The sequence below is a fragment of the Dermacentor albipictus genome, chromosome 4 (genome assembly GCF_038994185.2).
Source record: "Dermacentor albipictus isolate Rhodes 1998 colony chromosome 4, USDA_Dalb.pri_finalv2, whole genome shotgun sequence".
NCBI lineage: Eukaryota > Metazoa > Arthropoda > Arachnida > Ixodida > Ixodidae > Dermacentor > Dermacentor albipictus.
The window spans coordinates 175,556,822-175,569,063 of NC_091824.1; the positions used below are offsets into that span (position 1 = coordinate 175,556,822).

Genomic DNA, 12,242 nt, shown 5'->3' on the forward strand with positions numbered 1-12,242 from the left:
CTTTTTCTGTGCGGTACTGCTCTAAACAAACCGTTATTGCGTTAGCGCCTCCGCCCGCTTTTTATACCCAATAGACTCTTCGAAGCTTCCTAAAGCTATTGTGAACACGCGGATAAATAACTTGTACGTTCCGTTGACAAAATACAGTGGAGTTAGGCGCTGTAAAGAGATCTGTAATTATCAAATACTCGTAACGAACACTTGACGTTATTTACTGCCGATCTTCTTTGCCACTTTTCCTTGTTTTCGTTGCGCATTATTTTTCTTACGATGCCCGGTTCTCGAATTGAGTGGACCACTGCCGCGACGAAGAAGACGAAATGCCACGGCGCTGTGCTTCGATCGCAGCGCTCGGTCTCCTCCTGCGACTCGCCTCGGCGCAGCTCGAAGGCGTCCGACTCGACGACGAGCCTCGTCCCCGGCGCATCGAGCCCCGCCGCGTGTCGCGCCCTGACCCGACGGAACCGCCGGCGTCGGAGAACGCGACCGCGGGTCCCGGCTCGGCGTGCCGCGAGCGCCTCGACTGCCCGTCCGCCCTGGCGTGCGCGTCCGGGACCTGCGGCTGCCCCGAGCGGCGGCCCGTGGTGCTGCGCTTCGAGGCGAGCTTCGCGTGCGCCCCGTCTCGGCGCCTGGACGAGCGCTGCCTGAGCCACGCCGAGTGCAGCCACGCCAACGAGCACGCCCGCTGCCTGCGTTCGGTGTGCAGGTGCCCGCCGCGCTTCTACGCGACCAAGGCGAGCCGGCTGTGCCTGCCGGAGTCCGTGGCGTGGCACCCCGTGCGGCGGATGGCCGCCTTTCCGGCGCTCGCGGTGCTCGTATCGGCGTTGTTCGCGCTCGCAGGGCTGTGCTATGGCAAGCTTGTGCGCAGGCGGCGTCGCCTCAGGGTGCGATTGCCGCGCCGCTTCTTTTCCAGTGCCCCGAAAGACGGCAGAGAACCTCGCTACGAGCGCTTCCTGAAGTGCCTCGAAAGCCGTACCACCTGCAAGAGGTTATCGAATGCGGGCACTACCTTCCGGTTCGGAACGGACTACCTGCACATCGAGGCTCGCCGTGATGCGTTTGGCCGAAATACCGAGACTCCGGCGGAGGGGAACCAGCGGAAGCACTGCGCACTGACCGGCAGGCGCGACAAAAGTGTGGCGGAAAGAAAAAGGAGCGAGTGCCGTTCTAGCAGCGTAGTTCTCGCGCCGAGCAACGCGCAACGTGAAACAGGAAGCCCGAAACCAGGAACGTTTAGCACGACGGCCAAGATGGATAACTCGATGTCCGGATCACATGACGAGAGACCAGGGTCAGGAAGCACCGGATCGCGAGGATACAACTCTGGTATGGAGTCAAATAGCGGCAAACTCGAGTCCTGCCACCCAGGGCTAGATTTATCCAGGAACACTTCAATCGAAGAACTTTTGCGAGAGGTGTTGGGTAATACGGAACCAATAATGCAGCTTCCGCAACCACCACATAGCGCCGAAGTTTCTGGTACGGCGGTGGCGGTAGCAGTCCAGCGTTTCCTGCCTCCTCATCTGTCAGCAACTGCGGCAATGACTGAGGGGCGACCGGTTCCTCTACCCAGAAAAAAAATACCGGCAGTCCTGACGACCATACCAAAGGTGGTCAGTAGCCAAAGCCGCCAGGCAAATTCTACTGCGTCAGCTTTAGGGGCAGCTGCCGTCCCTTCGCCCAAACTACGAAAACTTGCCGAAGCTGAGCCGTCGTCGAGGCGCCCAGAAGTTATTTATTCCGGACAACGTAAGCATGTCAGATCCATGTGGAATGAACTTACTGAGAGAACATCCGGGCAGAGGAAGTGCGAGGAACAGCGAATCGCTAACCTTAAATGGCTGCGGCGTACCGTGTCAGACAGTTGCGACCGATCGTCGCACGTCCGGTGGCCGGCGTGCCTGTCCTCTTCCGAGAAGTTTTCAGCGAGCTCATACCGGAAGTCTTTAAGGTCGGTCTATCGGCTGAAAGGGAGCGATGAAGAAGAGAGCACGGCCAGCTACCTGCGCTTTGATCCCCCGCCGTGGTGTCCCGAGCGTGCCACCTGGAAAGATCACCCGACCCCGATGTGCGACGCGTTCATTAGTGCAGCTCGGCCGCGGGGTGCAAGCGCGGAGCCGCCGCTTATGCGCCCCATGTCATTGGTGCGGCGGAATTTTCGCAGCGGCGGTCCACGCGGCCGACGGGGAGCCGCGCCGCGCAGCGTCGCGTCCAACAGAACGACCTCGACGCCAGCGATTCCTCTGCGGGCGGCCGGCAGCCGGCTCGGCACTCCGCAATTCATTGGCGAGTCGCGCTCCCTGGACTCTGCGCTCGCGGCCGCCGCACTCCTCGCGGAGGAAGAACTCGGCAGTGGCAGCTCTTACTATTCCTTCTCGTTCACGCGCTCCGATTGCTCCAACTTGCCCATCAGCCTCAGCGACGGCGCAGAAAGTCTTCCGTGGCCTACGAGAATGGAGCGGTGAGGTGGTGCCTCACGGCGCCTGATTGGCGCCTGCTTCTCGTAGCCGTGTTGCTTCCGAAGACTCCATCAGAATAGTTTTGCTCGCCCCTTTCGGCGTGTTTTCACAAAGCATTGTCTTGAGAGACATAGCAAAAAGTGACTGATGGAGCCATGCTGCCCGGGAGTGGCGACTCCATCAATGTGGCAGAATTGGGAAGCAGACGCATAAGTATAGCGCGCACCTAATGTATACCAAGGCACGTCTATGATAGATCAAATATGAAAAAAAGAAATCATTGTAAGCTATTAAAGCAAATCTGCCAGTGCCTCTTAACCCGTGTGATTTACAATATATACAGATACAAGGTTGTAGCTCAGTAGCCAGGGTAACACCATCTACTGATCGGCGAGACACTTCAACCGCCTCTTCAACTCCCATCGTCCTTTTGTCCACAGCGGCACAAACTCGTCCGTAACAATATATATATATATATATATATATATATATATATATATAAACGAGAAGAAAGGGGGTTTAACCGAGGGACCCGATAATTATTAGTCATATAATGAGAAGCCAACAAACACTGACACCAAGTACAACATAGGGGAAATTGCATGTGCTTAATAAATAAATCAAGTAATGATAAATTAATGGAAATTAAAGTGGATGAAAAAACAACTTGCCGCAGGTGGGAACCGAACCCACAACCTTCGCATGTCGCGTGCGATGCTCTACCAATTGAGCTACCGCGGCGGCGTTTCCCCATCCACTTCCTTGGGTATATATGTGTACTAGTAGAACCCTGGGAGTGTTAGCCAGCGCCCCCACTCACAGACCTCAATTGGTAGAGCATCACAGACCCCAACTCAATTGGTAGAGCATCGCACGCGACATGCGAAGGTTGTGGGTTCGGTTCCCACCTGCGGCAAGTTGTTTTTTCATCCACTTTAATTTCCATTAATTTATCATTACTTGATTTATTTATTAAGCACATGCAATTTCCCCTATGTTGTACTTGGTGTCAGTGTTTGTTGGCTTCTCATTATATGACTAATAATTATCGGGTCCCTCGGTTAAACCCCCTTTCTTCTCGTTTATTACGTAACGAGGGTCTCGAATCCGGCAACATTGATGCCTTCAGGTAGCATATGTGGGTTTGTTGACCAGTTGCCTTCACCCGAAAAGATCACGTTCTCGTGACGCCTGCGGCAAATAAGACGTTCCACGTCCGCCGCCAAGGTCTGTGAGTGGGGGCGCTGGCTAACACTCCCAGGGTTCTACTAGTACACATATATACCCAAGAAAGTGGATGGGGAAACGCCGCCGCGGTAGCTCAATTGGTAGAGCATCGCACGCGACATGCGAAGGTTGTGGGTTCGGTTCCCACCTGCGGCAAGTTGTTTTTTCATCCACTTTAATTTCCATTAATTTATCATTACTTGATTTATTTATTAAGCACATGCAATTTCCCCTATGTTGTACTTGGCGTCAGTGTTTGTTGGCTTCTCATTATATGACTAATATATATATATATATATATATATATATATATATATATATATATATATATATACACACATATGCTTGTATCCCGTGTTTTACGAGATGCGCTTGAAGTTTTAAATATATGATAGGTGAAATAAGCAGCAGATAACTTTTATTTATTTTACCAGAAAATCATACATTTGAAATTCGCTTTATGTAGCAGATGAAGTAAATATGTAAATTAGACTAATTATTTCACCCAAAAGAGCTATGTGATTGTGTGAGCACGTGTTCAAACATGCCAGAAGGGGTAATTGCGGTTTTAGGAATGTCGGAAGGCTCGACAGATAGCTGATGGTAGGCTTTTACTAGATCCACCTTGCTAAATATGCCGCAACTATAGAACGATGTGGTGAAATCGTGGATGTGAGGTATAGGGTACCTATCGGGAATCGCCACTTTAAGGCGTGGTAATCGCCACACTGCCTCCAATCAGCCGTCTTCTTGGGCACCATGTGTAAATTAGATGACCAAGGGCTAGCGGAAGGACGAACAAGCCCAACTCGAGCATGTGTTCGAATTCTTGCTTTGCAATATTCAGACGCTCTGGTGCTAAGACACGAGGTCGGGCGTATACTGGCAGTCGTTTATAGGCACAATGTAGTGCGTGACGTTATGCACTATTGGACGATCTGGCGAGGGTGGTTCGAACAGCTCTGGAAATTCCAGCAGGATGATAGACCACGGTTTCGGTACCTGGGTGCGTGCTTGCACGAGACGCAAAGGTGATGCAGACGTGATGACGTATACCTTGTACGGACAGGTTTGTTGATGAGTAAACAAGGCGACAGCTGCGAAGGTCGACGAGAAGGTTAAACTTCCACAGAAAATCAGCGCCGATGATCGGTCCGCGGACGTCAGCGATGGTGAATAGCCATAGAAAAGGGCTTCGCAGACCAAGGTCAAGAGTGACAGATTTCTGGCCGTACGCTTTAATGTTGGAACCGCTGACGGCAGTGAGAAAAGGCGTGTCATGGCGATGTTATCTGCGGTCTTGAAAAGCAGGGGAAATGACACAAATTTCTGCACCGGTGCATACAAGATAGCGAACTTTCGTGACACAGTCGGTGACGTAGAACAGACGATTTGATGCAGAGCCAGTAGCACTAGCCGTCATCAGTGACTGGCCCGACCGTTTCCAGGAAAGTTGCAAGGCGGACGGCACTGCCGTGCTCGAGTGCCCTATCTGCCGTAATACCAATAAACACAGGGAGACGGAGGGCGTGACACGTATTGGTCATGCGATCGATTCCGCTGCTGATGGTTATTCGCCCGAAAGCGTAAGGACGCCAGCTCTTCTACTTGCGCAGCAAGGTGCGTGCTTGAACTGTCGGGTTCGTCAAAGGGCTGCTGTAGCTGGGGTTGTGTTGCAACGGGTGCATTACAACGGTCAACAGCGGATATTACAGAATGGAAAGTGTGGTATAGTGCCTCCCTCAGAGCGATCTCCTGCTAACTGTTCAATCATGTTGTGGTCTAGTTTGGCTAGATGGTGCACCCCCCTTCGGTCACATGTTTGGCATTTGACCAATGAGGTGGTGCCATCTGGCAGGGAGGTCTTCGTGCAATAATTGGCCGCTTGCCGGTCCATTGTGTGGTTTGCTCAAGAGCGGTTGTCTCTGCGCCTCCCTCTCTCGCGTCGCTATCGTCGGGCGCTCGCCGCGCGCTCTCCGCACGCCGGGCACCCGCCGCCTGCCGCTGCCGACACCACAAAAAGGATCCATAATCTGGTCTGGCATCGTCGCTAAGGCTTCGACAGGGGTCGTAGTAGGTGAGGCACATAAAATTATGCGTACCTGGTTGGGTAGACGCTGGATGAAGAGCGCCCGAAGGATTTTCCAGTCTGCTGATGATGGATGGATGATGATGGATCCCAGGAGTTGTCATGGGGCGAAGCAGCTCAGTCGGTTTTCTGTCACCAATCTCCTCCGATGAGGGGAGCTGTCACCCGAGAACCGAGGGACGCAAGGAAGCAAGGATGACCTGACAGCTGGAATGTGCTTGGCGCATTATAGTCTGCACGGCTGCTGTGCCATAAAAATCCCAAATCGTCATCGAGGGGAGCTGTTGAATCCGTCGCGACTCAGAGTCGGTGGTGCGCCATAGTACGTCCCCCTTAAGGGTATCGTACTAATCATCGGGCGGAGGAGCTGAGACGATGTCGCGGACCAAAGCTGCAGTGGTCGGGTTAAGCGCACTCACGACGTTGTTGTATTTGGACGCCTGAGATGTGACTCGGTGACGGCGAAGCTGCGCCTCGATGCAGAGGAACCAGAGTTTAGAGTCCGAGGGCCAGAAATTGGGAAGTTTCAGCGCGGCGTCAGAAGACGTTCCGTTTTCTTCGAGACGTCGTCATTCGGCGGCCGGTTCCATGGCGTCGAGAAGAAACTTGGAGGACGTATACAGTTGTGATTGTGGTATCACGTCCGGGTCACCAACTTGTATGAACACAAGGCCCCCAAATAACTTCCATTTATTAAACAGATGACTGCGTTGATGTTGCGGCTACCATCGTCCAGCCTAGGCCTGATGGCGCTGATAATGATGATGATGATGATGATGATGATGATGATGATGATGACCTCATGTTATGGCTCATACGCACACTAGGGGATTTGCCAAGAATCGCGTGCTGAAACGATTACCTGTTCTTTTGAAGTGTTTCATATTCGATGAAAAAAAAGAAAGAAAGGGAAACATAAAAAAAAAACAAATTACAAGAGAACAATAAAAGTTATTCGTTTTGTTGATTGTATGTAACCGCAAACGGCATCAAACATGCCCCTGTGGCTGACTCCCATAACTTACACATCGAAAGATAGTATGATTCCTGATGATAACATTAGCCCTAATTTAGCAAGCGGAAGTTCTAGATGTCTTTTTCGTAAGAATTTGTATTGCCGGCATACCAAAAAATAGTGATCCAGTGATTCTCTTTCTTGTCAGTATGGACACAGAGGCGATAGCGTCAGACCAGTCCTGTGTAAATATAGGTTTAATGGAGGGACACGGCAGCGTAATGTCGTGATCACTTCTGATTGCCTTGATACGCACCACTGGATTTCCCACGGAAATTTTAGGTGCTGATATTCTGTCCATGTTGTTATTGATTCATTGACATCTCTATGAATTGAATACCTTCTATATGTAAGTGCTCTTATGTGCGCCACTACTGGAAGAAGCGGTATTATAGGTCCACTCAGGGATGCTCGCGCTAATCAGTTCGCCATTTCATTTGAATGTAAGCCACAGTCGCAAGGTACCCATAATAGTTTTAGAGAAATCAACTGTGGGGAAACTAATGTTAGAAACGTCTTTAGAGTTGCCGAATTAGATGAAGCTGTAAGTGAAGTACAGACCGAAAGGGAATCTGTTATAATAACCGCACTTATTGAGTTCGAAGGAAGTTTCCGAACCGATAAAATCACTGCTAAAAGCTCGGCTTCAAGAACGGGTGTGAAGTCTGGCAGTCTGAAGGAGAATGACCAGCCAAGCGGCAGCGAGAAAATGCCTACGCCCGCCTTTTCATTGTTCACTGAAGCGTGTGTAGCTGTTTTGTTATTTGTTTGTACGCGTGCAAGATAATCATGCAACAGGTTACTTTAAAAAGTGGCTGATTGAAACTTAGAGTTTGGGGGCAAAATTTCATCGAAATCTATCTCAATATTCTGATTTGATTCGGTTAATGGGATTGCCTCTCGGATGTTCACATTCAACTATCTAATTGTTTTTGTACAAATACAATCTGTGGAGTGTGAAAGCGAGGCCAATGAGGAAGAAAGAAGGAATTTGGATCATTAATGAAGTCGTATTCAGATCGTCCAAGCGCTAGTCCAGTCCGTTCTTCTTCACCCGCGGGGCCCCACGAGTATACTGTCCACTACAATCATAATGGTAGAATTGAAGCTCCATCCGAGGAGTTCGCCACCATTTTCATATACAGAAAGTTGAGGTTGTTACCTTTACAGCGTATAGTGAGTTCCAGCCAATTTCGCCCAGAAGAGCCGCACTGGATAGACGAAAAGCGCAACTTTTTACGCCCACTGTAGTAGACGAGTGAGGCGCATGCTGCTTGCGCCTCACAGTCGGGCGACCGCGAAGCGACCGCGGTCGCCGCTTCATGAGGATGCTCGTTTGATGCTCGCCCGCCTCTGAGGACAGTCTTCGCTGGTGCTGGGTGCCACCGGGTCGCTCACTTCAATCCTCGTGGAGGGAGCAACAGTTCATAGGAACAAGGCAGAAAGCTGGGCTAGTTGGTGCGTCATCATTATTCAAAATACAAGCGCAAAATAGCAGGGACAAAGACAGAGAAGACGACAGGACGAGCGCTAACTGTCGCGCTCGTCCTGTCGTCTTCTCTGTCTTTGTCCCTGCTATTTTGCGCTTGTCTTTTGAACAATGAGTTCATAGGAAGTTTGAAGGCTCGAACCGTGGCACAGAGGCAGAGCCCTCGAGGGGGCAAGCAGTCAGTGAAACTTTGAAACGCAACACAAGGGCAACCGCCTCAGAAGAACTCGGGGGGAGTGCCCGTCGCCTCGATGATAATATATGCACCTAGAGTGGAACAACAACACCAACCTTGTTCTTGTTCCCTAGTGAAGCGCAACCCACTCTGAGGGACTGGCCATGTATCGGGCGATCAAAAAACCTACAGCGCCAAATGTTCAGCGGCTTCTTCGATTTGCTTGATATTCTGTGGTTTCGCCATTCGTTATGTACCGGCAGGTATGTGCCCATTTTCGCCTAATCCTCCAGAATGGGGATGTGTCACTAAAACCTTAAATCTATTTACCTGTATGTTCCAATGGAAGACAGGGGACACAGAAGTTGTGACCTTTGCGGTGCATAATCGTAACCATCGCATGAGGTTGCGCGTTGCATAGGGTGTACAAACGCAATTGTACACATCGTCGCTGTAGTCATAGAGCATTTATTTAACCGTTCCACTACAACTTCACTTCACAAAATGTGCGTCGAGCCAGCATAGTTCTTTTATCAGTCATGATCGGTTTGATTTGTATACTTATTTATCAGTTTATTTTCCTAACATCTACTCGACTCTTCTTATCGCTGACAGCGGTTTCTGCCTGTTTTGGAGGGCGTCATCATCATCATCAGCAGCTGCAGCAGCAGCGTCACAAAGGAGCTCCGAAAGCATGATGACAAACGGAATTCAGTATTGCTGAACAGCCTGCGTCTTCACGAGTGAGTATTCGCTGCTTATTCACCAGGAAGGCGGGAGAAGGGCGACTTTGGTCGACACTTGTTAGGTGCGGACATTTATCCGGTGACATTTGGGCCAGGTGATTAACCATCCAGGTGCAGTTATTAAACAACAACAAAGGTGATCAACACCAAGGAGTCTTTCATTCTAGGCACTTTGCCACTAAAGAAAAGATATACAATAACAATCGATATTCATATTTAGTACTGGCAATGTTTAATTAGGCTGATAAAAAGCCCGTAATTTTATGAATATAGACACGATTTATTTATTCTTAGCTTCGAAGTGACTTCACTAGGTCAACATGCCTTGAACTTGTTTGGCTAGATTGCTCTTTTATATCGTGGTTCCTTCCATATCCGCCAATGTAAGTAAAAAATTCCATTTCAGTACATGACAGCTGGCCCGAAACAGCCTTTACGCTAAGCTGTAAATTTTCATCGCTCTTAGGGAGTATCACGTAGGGATGTGCATGGTATTCCCTAAGAATACCACGCACATTGAAAGAAATTAGTAACCTAATTTGTTTCAACAGATGGCAGTTATAAAAAAAAACATTTTTTAAGTTCTACGAAAATTTAGCTCCTGCAAGATAGCATGCCAAATTTTTTACAATATGACAGGAGTCACAAGTGTGGCTTCTGTGTTATTTGCCTGCAAGAACTAAAGAAAAATAAATAAATAATATTTGCACAAATTTACTCGCACACTCAGCGTTGTTTGTAATGCCATCTGGTTCACAGACAAAGTTTCTGATTAGTCTTTGTTCTTTTGTATTCCAGCAGAGTGATTTGAGAATTAGCGGAAATAAAGTTCTGCGAGTTTTAGTTCAGCTTTAAGAAGTTCTACAGTGTTTTACTTTAGCATTTTACTGACTTACTACCACTACTTCAACCTAGCTGTCACGCTAATCCGGGGGAGGGGGGTGCTACTGATCTATAGTACGTAAGTGACACGGAGAGTTTGCGAAATTCACGTGAAATCCTCGCATTCCTTTTGTTGAAAACCTTCGCATTTTGGTATTTTTCAGTGCGTCCCTTGTAAGTTCACGTTTTTTCTATTCCTTCGGTGGCAAAATTTAAAACGCATTGTGAAGCCGTCTTTTTCTAATCACTTTCGTGTATGTAAACTAAAGAGATGCTGACGTTTCTGGCATTATATGCAACAATAATTAAAAAAGACTGACACTTATGCCGTGCAGTATTTATGTCTGAAAATTATTCATCAGAACATTCATCCCTTTCTCAATGCTCCCCAATAAATGAAATGCGCCTGTTCCTATGAAGCCTAGATAGCACGAGTGAAGCCATTTTTTTGCCACTATAGGCCTTGTTCTGCGCCTTGTTCCACGTCAAAACAGTGTCCTTTCTTACCGTCCCCCGAAGCATCGCAACGATCCCCTTACCCAGTCTCGATGCGGCACTCCCTGGTTTCGTTGTGTACCTTATGATAAAGAAGGACGTTGCTTTTACAAGCGACAAGGCGTGCTTAAGGCATCAGAGGCAACTTTTAAAAAGCGGGCGCTCACGTTCTCCGTGTTTGGAACGCATAAAAAGGGATACGAAAATGCCGGTGCGTAAGTTTCAAAAGTAAAGATTTCAGGGCATCAGCCTCAATATTTATTGAACAACCCTCGTACATATTTGTGCTGCTATAGCTATCGATGACATTCTGAAGGCGTTTTATGTACCACTGTTTTCACCCAAGCTTTTGCTGCCTTCGCGCCAGAGTTCACAGTACTGGAAAATATTGATTGTCGCCCTTAATCTAAAGACGGGAGAAGAGCGGTGAAGACTGTTTCCTTGGCAGTACTGTGCAAGGGCTGAGCAACTCGCAAGCAGCGTTCGATGGCTTCACAGCACTCCGACAACCTGGGACAATTTAGCGGACTCTACATCTCTTTACACGGTCGTTCATTGGCTCCGACAATTCTTGAACTCCATATATTGTCAGCAATGACCTTTCTCATTTGTAGAGTACTGGGGTCATAGGCGAGCCTCACTCCCTCACATTGTCTTCTCTTTCTTTATCGCGACTAATTGTTGTTTGTCTTGCGTCATCCAGCGACGAGGTACTCGCAGTCTTGTGCAGCGTGGCGGCCATTGTGTCCATCACACTGATCGTCGTGGTGGCCGTCCTGGCTGCTACGGGAATCGTGAGCGTCAGTGAGTGTTCGAATATATACATAAAATTTTTCTATGGCTGTGAAGTTGGCCTCAATAAACGTTTTCATAGCAGCTAGTGAAACATTGATCCGTTTTTGAGGACAGAGCCTTTGGGCCCTGCTACGAAAGCACACGAGTGCATATTTGCGTGCGTGTGCGTGCATGCGTGCGTGCGTGCGTGCGTGCGTACGAGCGTGCGTGCGAGCGTGCGTGCGTGTGTGCGTGCGTGTGTGCGTGCGTGCGTATGAGGAGTGATGTGGCATAGAATCATGCTCATCGTGCGAAGTTTCGCCAACCCCCAGATTGCTCGTCTCTTGCGCCTCAGATATACGCTCCAACCGGGCCTTGCCGCAAAGGAGCGTGCTTAATCACTCCGCGGACCATTCGGCCGACAAGAATGCGGTCGAACAAGACGGCGCCAAGACGCAGCACCACGAGCCATCCAAGGGAAGCTCCTCGGCGTCGGCGGGGCTCAGCGTCCAACAACGCGCGCCTCAAAGCTATCGCCGTAAATTCGGCCACTGAGCGTCGATGCCATCCTGGCGCCATGCAACAACCACCATGGGCGGACAACCACAATAAAATCCCATTCACCAGAACAGTGGCAGTCCGGCGACTTTCTAGGTGTCTGCTCTGTATTAGCATTCCCGATTTCTTCTTTTTTACTTTGCTCGTGAAAGACTCCCTCCCTCGCAACCGGCGCCCATACAGGCGATATTGTACACAGCCAGTGAGACGCTTTGACATTCTTTTTTACATTTATGGCACTTCGCTTAGAGACATTTGTTTATTAGGAATTACCGCATGCTGAACTGTTAGAGAGGTTTTCATATATAGTCAATTCAGCGTAAAAAATACGGC

The 12,242-nt window shown here is 49.3% G+C and overlaps 1 protein-coding gene across 1 annotated transcript in view; it reads left to right on the forward strand.

Moving 5' to 3' along the window:
• Positions 1-11,988, forward strand: part of LOC135919827 (uncharacterized) — a 167,889-nt gene extending 155,901 nt beyond the window's left edge. The window contains exons 2-4 of the mRNA XM_065453775.2: positions 9,070-9,197; positions 11,281-11,381; positions 11,707-11,988. Coding sequence (XP_065309847.2) covers positions 9,070-9,197; positions 11,281-11,381; positions 11,707-11,906 — 429 coding nt within the window. The 3' untranslated portion in view covers positions 11,907-11,988. The remainder of the gene's footprint in view (positions 1-9,069; positions 9,198-11,280; positions 11,382-11,706) is intronic.
• The last annotated feature ends 254 nt before the right edge of the window (positions 11,989-12,242 follow it).